The sequence below is a fragment of the Protobothrops mucrosquamatus genome, unplaced genomic scaffold, assembly GCF_001527695.2.
Source record: "Protobothrops mucrosquamatus isolate PMUCROS unplaced genomic scaffold, P.Mucros_1.0 scaffold67, whole genome shotgun sequence".
NCBI lineage: Eukaryota > Metazoa > Chordata > Lepidosauria > Squamata > Viperidae > Protobothrops > Protobothrops mucrosquamatus.
Genome location: NW_015386445.1, coordinates 195,776 through 213,585, shown reverse-complemented (window position 1 = coordinate 213,585; position 17,810 = coordinate 195,776). Strand labels below are relative to the sequence as shown.

Sequence of the window (17,810 nt, the reverse complement as noted above, 5' to 3'; positions counted from 1 at the left end):
TAGGGAGACAGTCTAAATGATATTTTTAAGCCAACTAGTCAAAGCAGCAAAATAATATTTCTCAGTGGATCCTGGATGAAAAATGCATGAGCAAAACAATGGCAGAGATGTTTTGCTTGTTTGTTCAGGAAATGTGGATCTTGGGGAGCAATTAAACCTTTGGAGCTTCTCTTATGGAGCCCACAAGTTCTCCCACTTTCCTTGGAAAGTTAATTTGCAGGCTGTAAACTAGTAATTTGCAAAACCTCCTTAACCACTTTTCTGTAAGCCCTTTGTTTTAGAACCTCTCTGTCCAGAATCAAAGCAATCTGGAAAACGTGGCCCTTAATTATACTATTCAGGGCTAATAATTTCACCAAGCACTAGAAAAAGGCATAAACTGTATGTTTGCTTTTTTGCAATATGTAATATTTTGTACAGAATTTTAGTGTGTAATAGCCTTTTCATTCTGCATTGGTCATGCACATCACATTGATAATGTGTATTGTTCTTTCAGTGGAGATAACAGTTCCATTTTGCACTACGGCCACGCTGGGGCTCCAAATGATAAAACCATTGAAGATGGAGATCTCTGGTGAGTGAAAGGCCTTTTGTCCTAACCTTTCAATCCATATTTAGAAGAAAATCTTACAAGGAATGCAAGTGTGGCAGCAGCAACAACACCAAAGCTATTCAATGAGCTGTATAGATTTTAACTCTTCATAATTTTTAGTTTATATTCTCTAATTTATCAACCGTCTTCCTTCCCTGGTCTTCCTGCAGAAAATCTTGTTCAGTTCTTAATGTTTTTGCAGCTATTAGGCCTGTACGTGACCAAGTGTATTTTTGCAGCCATTTTTGAATCCAGAGACCTCAAATGGGCGTACTTAAAGAATGCGTCCAAAATTCAGGATCTCTTATGGGATTGAAATTTGAAGGCTCTTCAGACTGTGGAGCCACCACAGTCAGCCATGGCCACGTGAACCTGATTTCCCACACTCCCTGCCCGGAATGGGACAACTCGCTGTGGGACAACTCAACAATTCAATTATTTAGAATAATTTTAAAAATAATGTTAATTGTTGTCATTCACATTTTATTTTGTCCCTCCTTTGGCATCTTTTCTTTATTGGACGATTTCTTCGAGATTAGTGTAACTCTTGTCCAGCGGCGAGTTGACCGCAGTAAGTTGGCTGTGGTGTGATGGCCATGGCGAGTTGGCCGTGGCTAGTTGCCCTCGACCCCCTCCCTGCCAGCTTCCCACAAGCGAAGTCACTGGGGAAGCCGACAGGAAGTCGGAGGAAGTTGCTTCTGATCCCTCTGCTTTTTTGCCTGCCTGCTGCGGTCATTCTCAGCTGAGGTCGGACTTTTCTCCCGTGAAATAAATGTGCGCTCATTTTCCAGCCTGCCTAGTGAACGTTCCCGTGTGCAAGTCTGGCTGTAACTTGCTTCTGTGAAGAATTGCTACAGGGGGCTCTTTCCCTCTCTTCTTCTACTTGCCAAACCACTGGCTCCCGAACAGAAATTGGGGGCACGCAGGGCCTGCTGCCAAAAAAGGAAAGGTTAATTCTATGTTTTCTGCTCTTGCGCATCAATTTCCACTCCTCTGGCCTACCGGCTGGGGTCACAGAGTCCTCCCACCAGTGTCAGGGTTGCCTGTTTAGGGAAGGGGGTTCCCAAAGCAAACAGGGGAACGCAAACATGTGTCACCGTGCGCTTTTGTTGCAGCTCTCCTTGTTCTGTTCATGAATATCAAACTTCTTAGGTCGCTGGAAGAGATGTGGTTTTTTTCAGTTGCAAAAGCAAAAGCTTGTCACTTTCGAAATACGAATTGTAGAGCCCATGGCTTCCCTGTTCCACTGCTCTCCCCACCCCACTTTAACAAAAGAGAATAGCTGGTGTCTCTTGTGCTCTGATTTGGCTGGAGGAGTCTCTCAAATCGAATTCTCTCTCAGTCTCGGCATTCAGGCTGTGATTGTCCATAAAGACGGAGGGGGGCAGGGTTGGGGATGGGCAGGAATGAAATTAAATTAACAATTAACCAGAGGAACAGTTTTGCCTTCAGAAGATGCAGGTGCTCCATCACTGGAGGCTTTGAAGAAGAGACTGGACAGCCACTTGTCTGAAGTGGTTTAGGGTCTCCTGCTTGTGCAGGGGATTGCTAGAAGACCTCCAAGGTCCCTTCCAGCTCTGATCTATATTCTATATTCTAGAATAGTTGAAATGAAACAATTAGAACCAAAATGGATTCCCACTTAATTCCCAGGACACGTTTCCAGGGCTCACCAATGCTGGATTCTTTCAGGGAGACTTTCTGCAATACCAGAGAGAACTGAGGCTCTGCTATTTGCAAGACTCTCAGACTCATGGCTACCAAAAGTATATTTTACTAAAGCTGATATCTGGTGTTTTGTGCCCAAAGCACACAGTAAACATTCCCTTCTGGGTCCCATCCCCCCCCCATGGTTATCAGTAAGTGTCCAATCTTATTCAGACTACTTATTTTGCTAACAGTCCCCAGGGCCTCAGGCTGTTGCACTCCGTTAGGTGACTTTGGACGGCACAAAGACCTTTGCTTTCCTTTCCTCTACCCCCCCCCTTCATATCACCCCACAGCTCCCTCTCCCCGTTGCTCCTGACAGCCTGGCATCTATCTAGGTGAGCAGGCCCGGTGCAGTGGGATGGCAGGTCTGACACTGGGGCATTTCACGCTAGTTGGTTGGGGTTGATGACGGTTCTTTGTTTGAATCTTTCCAAATGAATCAACAGAGCTCCTCCTGTGCTCCAGAGGGAGCAAATGATTCCTCCAATCCCAGGATAAAAAGATTGCTTCTGCACGGAGCTGTTGGAAATATGGAGGGAGATGAAATGCAGCACATTTTGGAAGTGCACACGAGGGACTCCTTTTAGACGCACAGCCTGCCTTTTTGTGCAGTCCTGTCCTTTGTTTGCTTTTGATCAATGCGTCCAGGAGAAAATTCAACATTGTGTTAGCTAGGTTTGGTAGGTTTCCTGGCCTGAAGCCGATAATCTTTTGCTGCTGTTGTTCAAAAAGCGTTTCCTTTTGTCGCAGAATATTGATGTTGCTGGGTACGGAGTTGCTTGGAAAACACGTCCCCATGTTATTTAGGCTTGGCTTTTAAAGAATTGTTCCTTGCCTCCTCAGGTCTTGGCGCTCAGCAGCTTTTTATTAGCAGTATTACTCATTAATAGTATTATGGGATGAAATGTATGGGGTTCTCAGCAGGTCCTGCACATCTCAAGAGTGGTTATCAGTTATGAAGTGGCATTTAATCCACGATACTGTAGACTACGGCACACTCGCCCTCACCTTTGCTTGGGGGTTTGAAGAGGAAGAGGGCATTGTCTCCAGAAAGGAGCATTTTTCCTCCCCTGCTGTTACCTGTTTTGATCTATTTATTAACTGTAAACTCAAGTATTAATGGCAGCAGGGAAGCCGGGCTGCAGATCTAAGCGGACCAGCATCCTTAAGGGCTTCCTGACCTGCCAGTCACCAGGAGTGCAGCGTACCTGAAACAAGGACACGCTGGGTGTTACCTGCACACCTCTCGACACACTTGCCCCATTAATCCAAGAAGAGGGCTTCCTTCCATCGTTCTGCGTTGAGCCTCCCCAGTTCCCCCTTGGGCCAGTTCCCTCCATGGCAGGCACCCCGCGTGGCAACGGCTCAGCCTACGCAGAGAGGAATCGGAGGCCTGTGCCTCCCTCCTGCTGGGCTGGCAGAGATCAGGATGGCAGCCTCAGAAGGCAGATGGGAATCCTGCTCTGCTTCTCCGCGTTCTCCCTCGCAAGGGTAGCGTGCCACGAGCATCGGGGATTTGTGGCTGAGGATGCTTCAGCGGCAGGCAGGCTGCTGCTGAAGGCTAAACAGGATATCCCTCTGCAGTTGAAATTTATTGGCCAGTTATAAACTCCAAAATGTTTTCATTAAAACAATGCAGCTTTTTTTCCCTTTGTCAAAGAAGCTCCAAAAATCTCTGGAAACAATACACACACACACACACACACACACACACACACACCTTCTTTATTCTCACGTTGCACACAAGGTGGCCCTGGAGTAGTCCCGTGCTATGATTTATTTCTCCGGACGAGGGCACTGTTGCCTTGGAAAATGAAAACTGAATGAAGAGAAGGACGAGGGGGGACATGATAGCAGTCTTCCAGTATCTCAGGGGCTGCCCCAAAGAAGAGGGAGTCAAGCTATTTTCCAAAGCGCCTGAAGGCAGGACAAGAAGCAACGGGTGGAAACTAATCAAGGAGAGAAGCAATCTAGAACTAAGGAGAAACTTCCTGACAGTTAGAACAATTAACCAGTGGAACAACCTGCCTCCAGAAGCGGTGAATGCTCCAACACTGGAGGTTTTTAAGAAGAGACTGGACAGCCATTTGTCCGAAATGGTATAGGGTTTCCTGCCTGAGCAGGGGGTTGGACTAGATGACCTCCAAGGTCCCTTCCACCATCATCATCATCATCAAATTATTATTACATTTCCTTTTTGTCCATACGCCAACTCATCAGATTCAGGTATGGCTAAGAAACGTAAATGTCTCTGTCTTGGGCCAAGTGTGAAGAGCCCTGTGACAAACAGAGAGAGGCAGGGCTTCGACTGAGGCTCCCTGGCATTTTGTACCCAACAGCATGCCGTCTCCATCTCTGGGCAAAATGGATAATTTCTGGATGTAGCTAAGAAAAGTTTGAGGTGCTTTCCTAGTGTCCTCTGCCATCTTGTGGAGAGTTTTAAATAACTCCCTTTCCTTTTAAAAAGTGCCCTGCTTTCCTTTCAAAGCAACTCCCCCCCCACCCCCTACAATAATGTCAAGGCCCAAACTCTTACTCTGTTTTTCAACTACTTAGTAATAGATGCTTTAAGTACATTCTTCTCTTTCTTCTTTTGGGAAAAAAATTAAAAAGGGTGTTGTTGTTTTGGAGTAAACCCTGCAACTTCCTCTCATCTGGGAAGTTTAAATTCAAGGAAAAATCCATTGCTCTCTAGAATGATTTCCTAAGCTGAGGGAACACTTCTCAGGAATCCTCACTGGGCTTCTTCCCCCCCCCAACACCCCACTTTCATGGCACCCTTTGTCAAATGACAAATCTTCTCCCTGTTCCGGGTGCCCAGGGAAACTGCAGCCCCAGCTTTGGATTTGCACTGTGGAATTCAAGTTTTCCCCACATCCCTTTGCAATTTTATCCTTACAGAACAATTACAGAACTGGCTCTACCCTCTACGTTTTACTGTTAGACCCCCAAATGCTCCATTTGGGGAGCATTACAAGAGGTTTTTTTCCTCTTAAAAACTACCTCTCCCCCCCCCCATGTTTCCATGGTAGCCCATTGATATATATGTTGAGAACATGAATGTATTGCTTCCAGCCAACATAGATGCAACTCAGCATGATCTACCTTAAGGGTGGGGAACAGATGGCCTTTTATGACTTATGGACTCCAACTCCCAGAATTCCGGAGCCAGCCATGTTGGCTCAGGAATTCTGGGAGTTGAAATCCACAAGACATCAATGGGCCATCCTTCCCTATACCTCTGGTCTAACTGAATGGCGGAATGGGCAAAGCAATGACTCGTAAAAAAACTCCAGCGCCAGCCTCCTCCCCCTCCTCCGTTCCCGTACTTGGGCTTACATCCCACACTGGATGACTTTATAGGGCTGAGCCCAAAGGATTTTGCAAGGAGCTTCCAGTTTAGGAGCAAATGCCACTGGAGCTGAGGGGAGGGAGAACTTGGATGTAGTCTGAGATCGTCTCGCAAATCCAGACTTGCTCTCTCTGTTGGCCAGAGGTTGGCTTGTGCAGCCCACCTTCCCCGGGGACCAGATGTCTGGGTCCTGCTCTCAAAGGCAGAGGAAAGAGGCTCTGGTTTCAGGAGCCCGGCAAGCACCTTTGCCTCTGGAAGCTGGCCTGCTTAAGCCACAGCACATCATAGCTTGGTCCCGTGCCAAAGACAACTCGTTCGGTGTTCTAGGAATGGAATTCAACGCTTTGTGTGCTGTGTCTCCCATTCATGGCAGAAATGGAAGCGATGACCTTTTGCATACATGGGGTAGGCATGGTGCTATTTACAGTAAAAAGCAATCATCAAAAGAATGACTTTTGCCCTGGGAGTTTAATCTCCAATTGTTTGATCAGTGCACTGGGAGCAAAATGTTCTAGCCGGGTGCCGGGACTCCAGCACAGATGTCCAGGGCAGAGATTGGCCAAACTGGCTGCCACTCCCAGGCCAGCTCCTGAAAGTCCCTGGAACGAATGAAAGCCGTTGATACAGTGGCCCCGGTTGGCTCCCTCCGGCCTTTTCTGATCACGCAGCATTTCAACAGAGATCTCATTTTTTGCATCACTCTCCATTGGCTACCCAGAGGATTCTCTCAGGACGCCCACGTTGCTTGCATAACCAGCAGACCCTCGTGGCATCTCCTCCGTCACCTAAGGCTGACAGATGAAGGGCTGCGGGAGTTTCATAAGCCGGCGTTCCACATCGCACACACATGTGCACAGGGCATAAATGCAAGTGGGAAGTAACCAAACCGTGGTGGGGGTCAGATGCATGCAGATCACTCTTGGCTGCTGAAATATTCAGCCTGAGCCCAAGGCGTCCACCAGCCCTTTCCTGCTGGCCTTGAAATGGCCATAATTCATGGGCAGGTTGCCATTCCAGTTGGAATTTGCAGCGGTGGCAGCCCTGTGGCATTGAAGATAACAGATCGAGCCCCCCCACCTGAATACCAATGGAAACAGCCCCCTGAGTGGCGCCACTGATTTTCTAACCGAATCAGTAGAGCAGTATTTCAGGCTGAGTTGAATAGAACCAACAGATACTTTATGTTGGGTTCACACAATACAGTGAGCTTTTGATGGTTATTTGGGTTATGTTTAGCTTGCAGGCCAAATTCAGGTGGCAAAGTGAAATGGCCTCCAGGTGACCAGATCAGAGAACCAGTTTTTCATTTCCTTAATCAGGCTGGAGATAAAACTTGGATTTGGAAGACTTAAGTTAAATTTTGCAGCAATTCTATTGCTAAGTAACGTTTTATTTCCTAATTGTGCTATTAAAAGTATGGAGAAGAGGAATAGACAACTGGCAACATTCTTAACTAGATTAAAGGCATAGCATTCACAAAACAGTAGATTAGTATATTATGTAAACCAACCTGATTGAATATTTTATAACTCTAGGTGTGGTCCATATCCAGAAAAAACGGATTAATTCAGTAACCAGGCCAAATGTGTTGTGAAAACGCAGCCAGTGACACCTCTACATACAGACTGTTGGAGGTTCTCCATCTTTGAATGATTGAAGGAGGAAACAGCCGCCTGTCACACATATTTAATTGATTTTCCAGCTGTGAAGGAATGTCGAGATGGCCTTGGGAAAGGACCATCCTGACATTCATTTGTTCAAGGAGGAGAAATGGCAACTCTTCCAGCTTTATCTTCGCAATGGAGTCTGTTCTGATGACATCTATAATCAGCCTCACTGCACAGACAACTTCGTAATAATGCTGCAGTTCAAATTCAGACCCACACAGTTTTTTTTTCTTTTTTCCTTTTCTGCAGCCTCTTTGACATGGGGGGAGAGTATTATTGCTACGGTTCAGACATCACCTGCACCTTTCCAGCAAACGGAAAATTCACTCCTGACCAGAAGGCTATCTACGAGGCCGTGTACAAGTCATCCCGGGCAGTGTTCAGCAGCCTCAAGCCAGGTAAGACACAACAACAACAAAAATCTGCTAACATAAATGTGGGGAGAGGAGGAGTATGCCAGCCCTCCTTCCCAGTGCCCTCCGACTGGGGCTGGCACTGCCTATTCTTGACCCGTCTCTCAGCTCAGGGGGTCCAAGGGTGTAATAAAAAAAATCAAGATGGAAGAACTTCAGTTGCCCCACTGTGGTCGTCCTGCCTCAAATGCCCTCTTTTCTCGTACCTCTTTTGATAGCTTTTTGCCTCTCATCCAATTCTTTCTGCGACAGCCAACGATCTCTAGTAGACAACAGCTCTGCTTTCTTGATACCAGAAAAGGTTCCAGTGCTTTGCAGCTCTATCGAAGTGGTTTACAGAATCAGCCTCTTGCCCCCAACAATCTGGCTCCTCATTTTACCGACCTAAAAAAGATGGAAGGTTGAGTCAACCTTGAGCCGGTCAGGATCGCACTCTTGGCCTCAAGGAGTGTCTCTGCTTCCTTTTTATTTCTTCTTGTGTATGGGAACAAGGTGGCAGGTGCTGGAGGGAAGCTGAGGCAGAGCAGACTTTTGAAAGTGTTGGATGGAAGAACGCAGGAGTGATGCCAGCGCCGTCTTTAACATTTGGGGGAATCTGCTGTGTTTGCGACTGAGCCTCTTAACGTTGGGATTTCTCTGCTAATTTGTTCACACACTTTTATTTGTTTTATTAATGCAGCTAACATTAATGCAGGGAGCAGGGTTTGTTTCAGTTTCTCCAAGACTCCACATGTGTGAAGTGACCGAGAAAGAGAGAGGCCATTGGCAACATGCCAGGTCTGGACCTCTGCTCCTGCAGATGCTGAGCCACCAAAGCTCACCAATGGAACAAGACGGAGTCTGTTTCTGGCTCCAGCAAGGAGGCCGCCCATTGGTTCTCTGCCCTGCCCTGCCCTGCGTCTCTCTCGGCAGGGAATTGAGAAGCAGACGCCCCATCAGCAGATTTTGCGGAGTAAAGATGTCTCGAGCAACAGGGTGCAAAGTCCAAAGGTAGCCCAGTTAGGCTGTGCAAACCTGGCTGACTGTTGGCCAGCTTTGAACAAGAGTCGAGGGGGCCAAGGTTAATTGCCCAGGATTTGATGGGGCAGGGAGTGGAGGAGATGGATCTATAAATAACCCTATCAATAAATCAAGGGTGTGTATGATGAGAGAGGGAGGGAGGGAGGGAGGGAGGGAGGGAGGGAGGGAGAGAGAGAGAGAGAGAGAGAGAGAGAGAGAGAGAGAGAGAGAGAGAGAGAGAGAGAGAGAGAGATATGCCATAAACGAACACACATTACCTTTTGTGGGATCTCTATATGGTGAATTCCCTCACCGTGGCACTTTCTGCAATTCTTGGACCACCGTTGCCATCTTCCACAGCCCAAATAGTTCATGATGGCTTTTGTTGTCCAACACATTGGCAGTTGCAGAGAAGAGGCAGTATTATAATTGTAAAACGGTTGCAGGAACTGGGTATGGCCAGTCTACAGAAAAGAAGGACTAGGGGGGACAGTGCAATTTTCTTACAAGACTGTTAAGAAAGGATATTTATCGCTGAGGTTTTATTCCTTGAAATATGGTTTCCTTCCTTCATCCAGAAAACAATCCTCTCCTTAGAACTAACCCTGAGGAGCAGCAGCAGCAGCAGCAGCAGCTTTGCTCCAGCTGCTAAAGCCCACCGTGCCAGGGTAGCAGCTTGGACTACAATTCCCATGCATTGAAAGAGCAGAGCAGCTAGGATTGGCTCAGCCATGCAGGGTGGCCTGGATGATGCCCGTACCTGGGCAGGGCCAGGATTTTTTCTGGGTTCGGGAATCATCTTGAGGCGGTTCTCTTTACAGCCTACAGCGCCCTTGTTTTTCATGTCTACCTCAAATTGGTGAGAACTTTGTGGGCAGTTTTCAGCGATTGTGGTTTGGAGGGAGGGGTGCCCAGAGGGTACCAGAAAGGTCCCACGTGACCCCAAGGCTTACCTGCTCTTGCCCTAAAAGTTTATCTGTTCACCTTGGTCTCCCAGAGCGATAAAACCTTTATGGGTGCCATTATGTATACGGCGTTATTTAATGAGACTTCCTTATTGTTTTTATTATTATTGCTGATGTTCATATGTTTTATTATGCTTTCTGATTTTGATCTTGGACACCTAGAGTTATCCAAAAGATGGGCTTACAACTCTTTTAGCGAATGTGTAAGACCTTGCATGGGCTATTAGTAGAGAAAGTTTACTAATGTTGCATGGAAGAGTTGATTGGGAAACAGGTCAAGTGTATTGATATAATCTGGTGATGCGAATGGCGGAAAATGAATCATAAACAATACAAGTAACACCCCCCTCCCCTGCCCCCAACCAGAATCTCTCTACTCGTAGTTACGGTGCTGAATGAGATGCTAAGAGACCAGGACGTCCAGCTCAGCCAGGGGCATAAAGCCAGCTGGGGGGTTTGGGGCCAAGTCTAGAACTAGAAAGCCACTTCTGAAAATGTTGCCCCCAAATTCATAGAGTCTTGTCCCTGCAGTCACCAGGAGCCAGAATTGACTTGATGAACCACAACCGCCACGGTTCTTGGCCCACTGAGGACTCCCAGCCCTGGTTCGGCTTGTTTTCTTGTGCTCCTGCAGACCAGCAGTCGGTAGTCTGCCATCTCCTTAGCACATTGATGTAGCACCTAAATAAAAACATTAGCCCTTCACTCCTCCAGTTTCAGTCTATAAACTCCAACAAACCTTCCCACAAGGGTGCCCGGAGCCCCACCAAGGCCATCTGCTCAAAGAGAGCCACGCCAGGATTTGTCATGTGGCAGCTGCACATGAGGCTGGTTCTGGCTCTGGCCGTGACCCCCACAGAGCACGGTGCACGCATGGCGTCTCTTCAGCCTGTTGCTATGCCCATGCAGGCCTTGGCATCTGAGCTGTTAGCACCACCCGGGTTCCTCTGATTTGCAAACCACCTTGAGTTGTTCTTAGCTGGGCGAGATGCCCCCGTGTAATAGATGTGCAAGGCCTGCCTCTCTTGTTCCTGGCACGGCTCAATTTCTGTGGATGCCCAGCGATGGGAGAATGCTTCACTGCCTCCTCAGCTTTCAGTATATTCTTTTTTTAAGTGGGGGTGGTGGAGCTTCCCCCACCTCCAGAAGCTGCCTCCTTCACTGAGGGGGCACAAAGCAAGTTGAAAAGGTGCAGGAGCTCCATGGCTGAGAAATTGCTGACTGCTGTTGGTGATTCTGCACCAACCTGAACCAGGCACAGCTCACTTCTTGGCTCCTTGTCTCGGTTCAGCAACCAGACTCTGGGGAGGATTCATCCAATGGAAAAAGACGAAATGTGTCCAAGGCCCTGGGTGTGCAAGTGAAACCCCAGTGTGTCCAAGAGGAAAGAGCAATGTGCTGCAGGTCACCCAGATGTCTGAAATAATAGTTTATTGGCACTCCTGGGGATGTCTCAATTCTCGGGATTCTGTCTAATAATGGATATGAGTTGCTGGCTGGAAGTGGAAATCATGATTTTGCTTTGCAAACTCAGCCAGAGTAGTGGTCCTACTTCTCCCATTGATATTAATTTCATGGGGAGGGGGGAACTGAGATACAATCCCTTGAGTCTCCTGGAGGCTTCCTCCTAGAAGTAGTGAGCAGGGACTCACCTTGGATGGTGTCTACTGAGAGAAGAAGTATCTTCCTTCCCATTTGGACACTACTGCAGCTCCCGTAGCCTGGAAAATTACCACGGTGGGTAGAGGAAAGCAATTAAGGTGGGCCTTCTCGCATAAACCCCCAACCTGGTGGCCGATTGGCTCACAGGAATTTGTCAAAGAATTGTCCATCACATCATCAGTTTTCCACCATTGCTTGTCTGAGTGTAGATTTGCTTTTGAATAGTTCTTCTGCAAGGTTCACTATGCAAAGCAAAGGGAGAAATGTCCGAGCAGGGGGTTGGACTAGAAGACCTCTAAGCTCCCTCCCAACTCTGTTATTCTGTATTCTGTAAATGCTTTCGGGGTCCAAGTGGCCAGAAGCAATTCTTTATCCTTTTCTGAGGCTTCTCTCCTTCTTTAGCACCTAAAGTGAAGCAGAAAATGAAAGGCAGTGATTTTAATAGCATTCTCTGGACCTCACTGAAGCTGGTTTCCTGACCTGCTGAAAGTGTTGAGACCGTTAATATTGGGGGATTCCAAGGAGTGGCAACATTCCCCTGCTGGTCCCACACATTCCTCCTCAACTGGAATCCTTCCCCGAAGCTAAGATACAGTATTATGGGAAGCTGATACAGTATTCAAAGTCCTTCAGAGTTTGCTTTACTCTAAGGAAGCTTCTGCTGATAAAACACAGACACAACTGTGTTAGAGCGAATTTGCAAACCTCCGTGTCTTTTCAGTAACTTCAGTTTGAAAGGCAAGCGAACGGCTCCGTTCCCGGGACAAGGCATTCAAGATGGGGCCCTGCCTGCTATCTCCAGGCGGACCCTCCATTGTGGGGTGGAGAATTCTCTCTGGGGGGACTCAGAAAATGGACATCCACAGTAAGAAAATGTCTATTTATAAGAACACTTAAATAATGGGACTTTTTTCCCCCCCTAAGGGGTGGCCTGGCCTGAAATGCACCGTCTGGCAGACCGAGTCCATCTGGAAGAACTTAAGAAAATTGGCATTCTCCACGGCAGTGTCGATGACATGGTGAAGGTCCATCTGGGTGCCGTATTTATGCCTCACGGGCTGGGACACTTTCTTGGAATTGACGTTCACGATGTAGGCGGCTACCCAGAGGTCAGTTCTGAACTCTCCACATTGTGCAGCCAACCCAATACAGATTTATTGCTGAAGCATTTTGCCTACTCATTAGGTGTGTTGAGCCACCCCCGTGCACCTTCTAGGTTATGTCTGCTAACAAATGGCCTTGTGGGGGGAGCTGCAGGCAAACCATGAAACCACAAAAGGACTTTCATAGACCAGACTGGATCGGAACCATTCAGGCATCATAACCTCTAGCATATTTCAGGGGACCCACATAGATCAGTATTCCTCCCAGGAACGTTTGAGCACATAGCTTATCTGGAAGGCTTAATCAGAGCAATAAGGAACACCCTGGCCCGATCCATTAGTCCTTTCAGCTACCCTGGCCTTCCTTCTGCACTTCCATGTTATTCCATGACCTCTGTGGGTGCAGGGCTGAAACATACCACAAGCTCCTCACTGAATGTATGCACCCGTTCCTTTCCCAGGGAGTCGATCGCATTGACTTGCCGGGTCTCCGGAGTTTGAGAACCGCCCGCTCCCTTCTCGAAGGCATGGTGCTGACCGTGGAGCCTGGCATCTATTTCATTGACCATGTCTTGGACCAGGCCTTGGCTAATCCAGCTCAGGCCTGTTTCATCAACAATGAAGTCCTGGCACGTTTCCGAAATTTCGGTGGGGTGAGTAACTTTGTTAGGGCACAAAGGTGGACTGGGAAAGTGTGGGATCGATGCGCAAGTGTTTCAAAACACAGTGCATGCAGAATGCCATGTAAGTGCACAACAGTCTTGTGGAGTAGACAGGTTTAGGTGGGACGAGACAAGGAACAGCCTAAAAATACCCAGAGGGTTCGTGCCTGACTGGAGTTTAAATTTGGAACTTGTGAGTACAAAGCTTGGCCTCTTTGCAGTTCTAGGAAGTGACTTTTAAATGCTCTGCCTTTAGGGAACATTTTCTTTTCATCAGCCAGCCTCCTAAGCAACATCAGTGCAATATGGAAGTCGTTTGTAGCAGCTGGACATGGTGGATCCATTTTGGGAAACTCTGGGCTTAGAACTCCGGTTCTTGTTCCAAAAGTAACAGCAGCATCTTTGATTCATTTGTGCAACTCCAGGGTCTTCAGTCAGCTGTTGGGGGGGGGGGAAGGAGCAAAGTCAAACAAGGAAGGCATCAGGGCAGCAGCATTGCTAGTGAGCTGGAAAACATCAGGTGGGGGAGGCCATAAAGGGCCAGCTGAGGGCAGAAGAACAAGCCAGGGTTTCCCCCACTACTTTGAAACCTCTCCTCCCGGAGCTCTCGCAGCTGCCTCTGGCCAGCCTTGCAGACATTGGCAAGTTTGTGGAATCGCCCTACAATTGGATCCCAGACACTATCCAGAAGGGGCAGAAGGCATGCAGCCTCTGGGCTGTCTGGGAACAGAATGTCAGGGGAGGAAGTGTGATCTGCTGCTGCAATGCTCACTGAATGTTCCCCTGGTCAGAAATCTCCACCGGAGTATCACTGTGTCAAAGTGTGGCATTCGGGCTCTCTGGTTGGGAGGCTTTACACAAGGACGGGATCCCTCCGTGCCAGTTCTCTGAGTCATCCTGTCTTGGCTTCACCTCCACGGCTCAAAAGCTGTGTGTGCAGAGCATACAGTCTTATCAAGCCAGGTGGGACTTTACCTTCTGCTGCTGAATTCTCTCCCTAGGTTGGAAAGGTTATCTCTGCTCGGGGCTGGTTCTTTATCAGCGGGTTTGAGCCAAGCAGGATTCTGGGGCTGACAATGTGTGTGTGACCGAGGGCTCCCCGCTTGCAGGGCTACTTACGTGCTCCAGCACATTTTGCTGCATCAACCAGCCCGGAGCATAGCGGCCCCTGCCTTGATCTTATTTCCTCTCCTCTTAGCAAGGAGCAGGGAACTCCCTGAAGGCTGCCCAAGTAGACAGCTGTCCTGGGGCAGCCTCCACAGGTGGTCCTTCTGAAGCCCCCCTGTATCTGGGGCAGATCTCTTCCAAACACCTTCTTCAAGCAATGGCTGGAGAATTGATCTCTTTTAGAACGCAAGGCAGCAATAGCCACCAGATTGGTTCTCTAAAGAGAAAAATAAGAATGCTGACAGATTTCTAGTCAGAAACTTCATAGAATCATAGGTTAAAATGGACCTTAGAGGACACTGGTCCAACCCACTGACCGGTGTAGGGGTCCTCAGACCATCCCAAACGGTTGTCCACCCTCAGTGTGGTGAACATTCATTTAAAGGGCTTTTCTCAAGCCATTCCCCAAAAAGTAATTTGGAATCGGAATCTTCTTCAGTAACCAAGTGGGGGATTGAGAGGGCGGCTTGGTACCCATCTGAGTGTGCGGTTGTGCAGTTGGCTTCACCCGACGCCAACTTCTGCAGGTCTGCCAAAGGCCTTGCTGGCCAGGAATGCTGTGATATGTGGTCCCATAGAAAGGAAAAGCGGCATTAAGCTCGAGATGGTTTGCATTTGTGTATCTCCTGCCCAAGAAGCTGCGCAAACTCTCCACAGTACGTGGTTGAGATGACATTGTGTAGCACTCTGCGAAGATTTTCAAGGAGCTGATCCAAAATCCTGACAATTACAGGTTGATTGTTGGGAGAAATGTAGAAATGCAAGTATTACTAGTGGCTCCTTTTGAGTTCTATAAAGGGAGAAAGTGGAGACCGACGTTTTGTCCAGGTAGACGGCTTCTTTTTGTCGGTAAAAGCAGAGCCGCTGTGTTTCCTGGGCAGTGAAGAGAGAGAACTTGTAGATTTAGCCTGAACAGCTGTCAGCAGCCTGCTGAACACATTCTGCCAAGTTTATTTAATTCTGGTCCATAATAACACTTAAATTAATCTTAAATAATGAAGATAATTTGACAGTCAGCTCACTGAGCACTTTAATAAGACTCAATGACTGGCTTTGTTTGAATAAATGGGTTATTTTGCAAGCAGGACAAATGTTAAACTAGCATTATTTTTAGATCAAAATGCTAGGAGGTCAGAAACAATTAGAGGCACTGTATAGTGGGAATTACCAGGGTTTGTGTTCCTTTGGCTTTGACACTTGGATAAAATTGCTTTTATTGCAGCTTAGAGACTTACTAGCACATTTCTGATAAGATAAGGGATAATGACTGAGTCGGCATATTTAACCAGGAGAGATTAGGACCGAGCCCGGAGACTGGGGGCAGAACGGTGTGGCCTTTTCATTCACACCCATTGAGAATAGGAAAGGTCTCAAAGATCTTAGTAACAGTATCAGCTACAAGGCATCCCGTGCAATGCCTCCTTTTTAAAATGCAAAGGGGTGAATAGAGCTTAGCAAGCAGATAATGTTGTGACCCCCCCCCCCCCAAGTTGTACTTAGGCTGGATCTTTATTTGAGGCGGTTGATCTAACTGGAGCTGGTAACATTTTATGCAGGCAGCATATTTTCAGTGCTCAGCACATAATTTTTGTTGGTTATATTTATACCTTGTATCTCTAACCCTGCGTAATCAGATTAATTTGGGGGTAACAAAATAGTGATCAACAGGCACGTGATACAGTCTAAGAATGGAACAGGGCTTCTTCATAAAAGAACAACGTAGCACTACTTGCTTTGAGCTGGGCAGGAATCTGGTTCATGCAAATGTGCCACACGTGGCTCCTCTTATCTGAGCAGGACCCCAAAGCGACGGGTGCGTGAAGACCCAGTGTGCAGGTCGGCTATTTTCATCCCTGCTCTCATTACGACCACAGCTGAGCCCAAAATTTCTGTTGCTAAGTGAGACACTTCTAAGTGAGTTTGGCTCCATTTTACAAACCTTTCTTGCCACAGTCGGTAACTGAACCACTGCAGTTGTTAACGTAGTAACAAAGTTGTTAACTGAATCTGGTTTTCCCACTGACTTTGCTTGTCAGAAGGTGATCACATGACCCCGGGACACAGCGACTGTCATAAATGTGAGTCAGTTGCCCAGTGTCTGAATTTTGATCAAGTGATTGTGGAAATGCTGCAAGGGTTGTAAGAGTGAAAAAACAGTCGTACGTTGCTTTTTTCAGTGGCGTTGTAACTTTGAATGGCCGCTATGTGTTGTAAGTTGAGGAGTGCTTGTACTGGTGGCAAAGAACTGTCTCCACCCCCCCTAAAACGAAGGGTATTGAGAACCCAGGTTTTCTCTTTTAACCTAGAGCAGAGGCCCCCAGCCTTTTGGGCACCAGGGATTACCGGTTCCGTGGAGAGAGGTTTTTCCACGGACTGGAGGGGGTGCGTGGTTTTATGTGCTGCCTGCATCCCATGGATGGGGCTTTGCTTGTTTGTGTGGACTGGTTGCTGGCATGCCACAGCCCGATACCGGTCCACGGACCGGGGGTTGGGGACCTCTGATCTAGAGAAAATCTCCTGCTGTTTCTTTGTGGAAGTATATCATTCCACTAGGAGGCGGGGAGGAAACATAAGCAACAGAATTATTTTGATCTCAGTAAACAGTTGCCAAGGCTTAAACTGAGCCAGGTTGAAATGGAGCCACGTCGTTTTGCTCTGTCACTACCTCTGATCGAGTGTGTCTGCCTTTTCCCAGGTACGGATTGAGGACGACGTGGTGGTGACAGCCAGGGGAATGGAATTGCTGACTTGTGTCCCTCGTACGGTTGAGGAAGTTGAAGCCTTCCTGTCCGAGGCTCAGGGCAGCACCAAATCTTTTGCTTCAGCCTCTAGCTAGGTGTGCCAACTCCCCACTTGCTCTTTGGTGCTTCTTGCAGCCTGCCTCAAGAAAAGCCCACTTGTAAAGGGAATAAGCCTTCAAAATCAAACTTAATTTTTTTTCTATGGGAAAAGATACGGGGGGAAAGGTGGTGGCACAAACGACCAAATCTGATTATGCTTGACTTGATTCTCCCTCTTGGCTCTTTGCAAGTTTGGCCCTGAGTGACGGGTGCAGCTGCCATTAAGCAGATACAAGAATCAGTGCAATAGAATCTTCTCCTTTTCTTAATAGCCAATAAAGGGCACAAGCTCTGCCAATGAAATAAATGAATAAAAAGCGTTGCTTTGAAGATCACTTTGGCCTTCCGTATCTTTTTCCAAGGTCCTCTTTTCAGTGTTCAGGTTTTGAAAGGTCTGACTATGTCTCAGTCGCCTTAAAGGTGAGAGGTGGAAAAGAGGCCCCTCCTGTCTGCTTTGGCCCAGTTTCCCACAACCCCCCCCCAGTCTCCCCCTTCCCTTGAGCCCAGGAGAAAGAGAAGCAGGCAACGTCTTGCCACTCAACTCCCAGACAAGGGCTGCCCTCAGCCTAGTGGCTCTGTTGGGTTCCTCTCAAGCGTGCAACTCCCAACATTTATTTCCTTCAGAAAACACGCCCGATTAGGGGTGGAAACCTCAGCTTCACGTTCTGCCCAGCTATC

The 17,810-nt window shown here is 47.7% G+C and overlaps 1 protein-coding gene across 1 annotated transcript in view; it reads left to right on the top strand.

Annotated features, from left to right (window-relative positions):
- PEPD (peptidase D) overlaps positions 1-17,466 on the top strand; it is a 72,091-nt gene extending 54,625 nt beyond the window's left edge. Inside the window, exons 11-15 of the mRNA XM_015812085.1 lie at positions 497-574; positions 7,571-7,719; positions 12,285-12,469; positions 12,925-13,116; positions 16,988-17,466. Coding sequence (XP_015667571.1) covers positions 497-574; positions 7,571-7,719; positions 12,285-12,469; positions 12,925-13,116; positions 16,988-17,128 — 745 coding nt within the window. The 3' untranslated portion in view covers positions 17,129-17,466. The remainder of the gene's footprint in view (positions 1-496; positions 575-7,570; positions 7,720-12,284; positions 12,470-12,924; positions 13,117-16,987) is intronic.
- Positions 17,467-17,810: the final 344 nt, after the last annotated feature.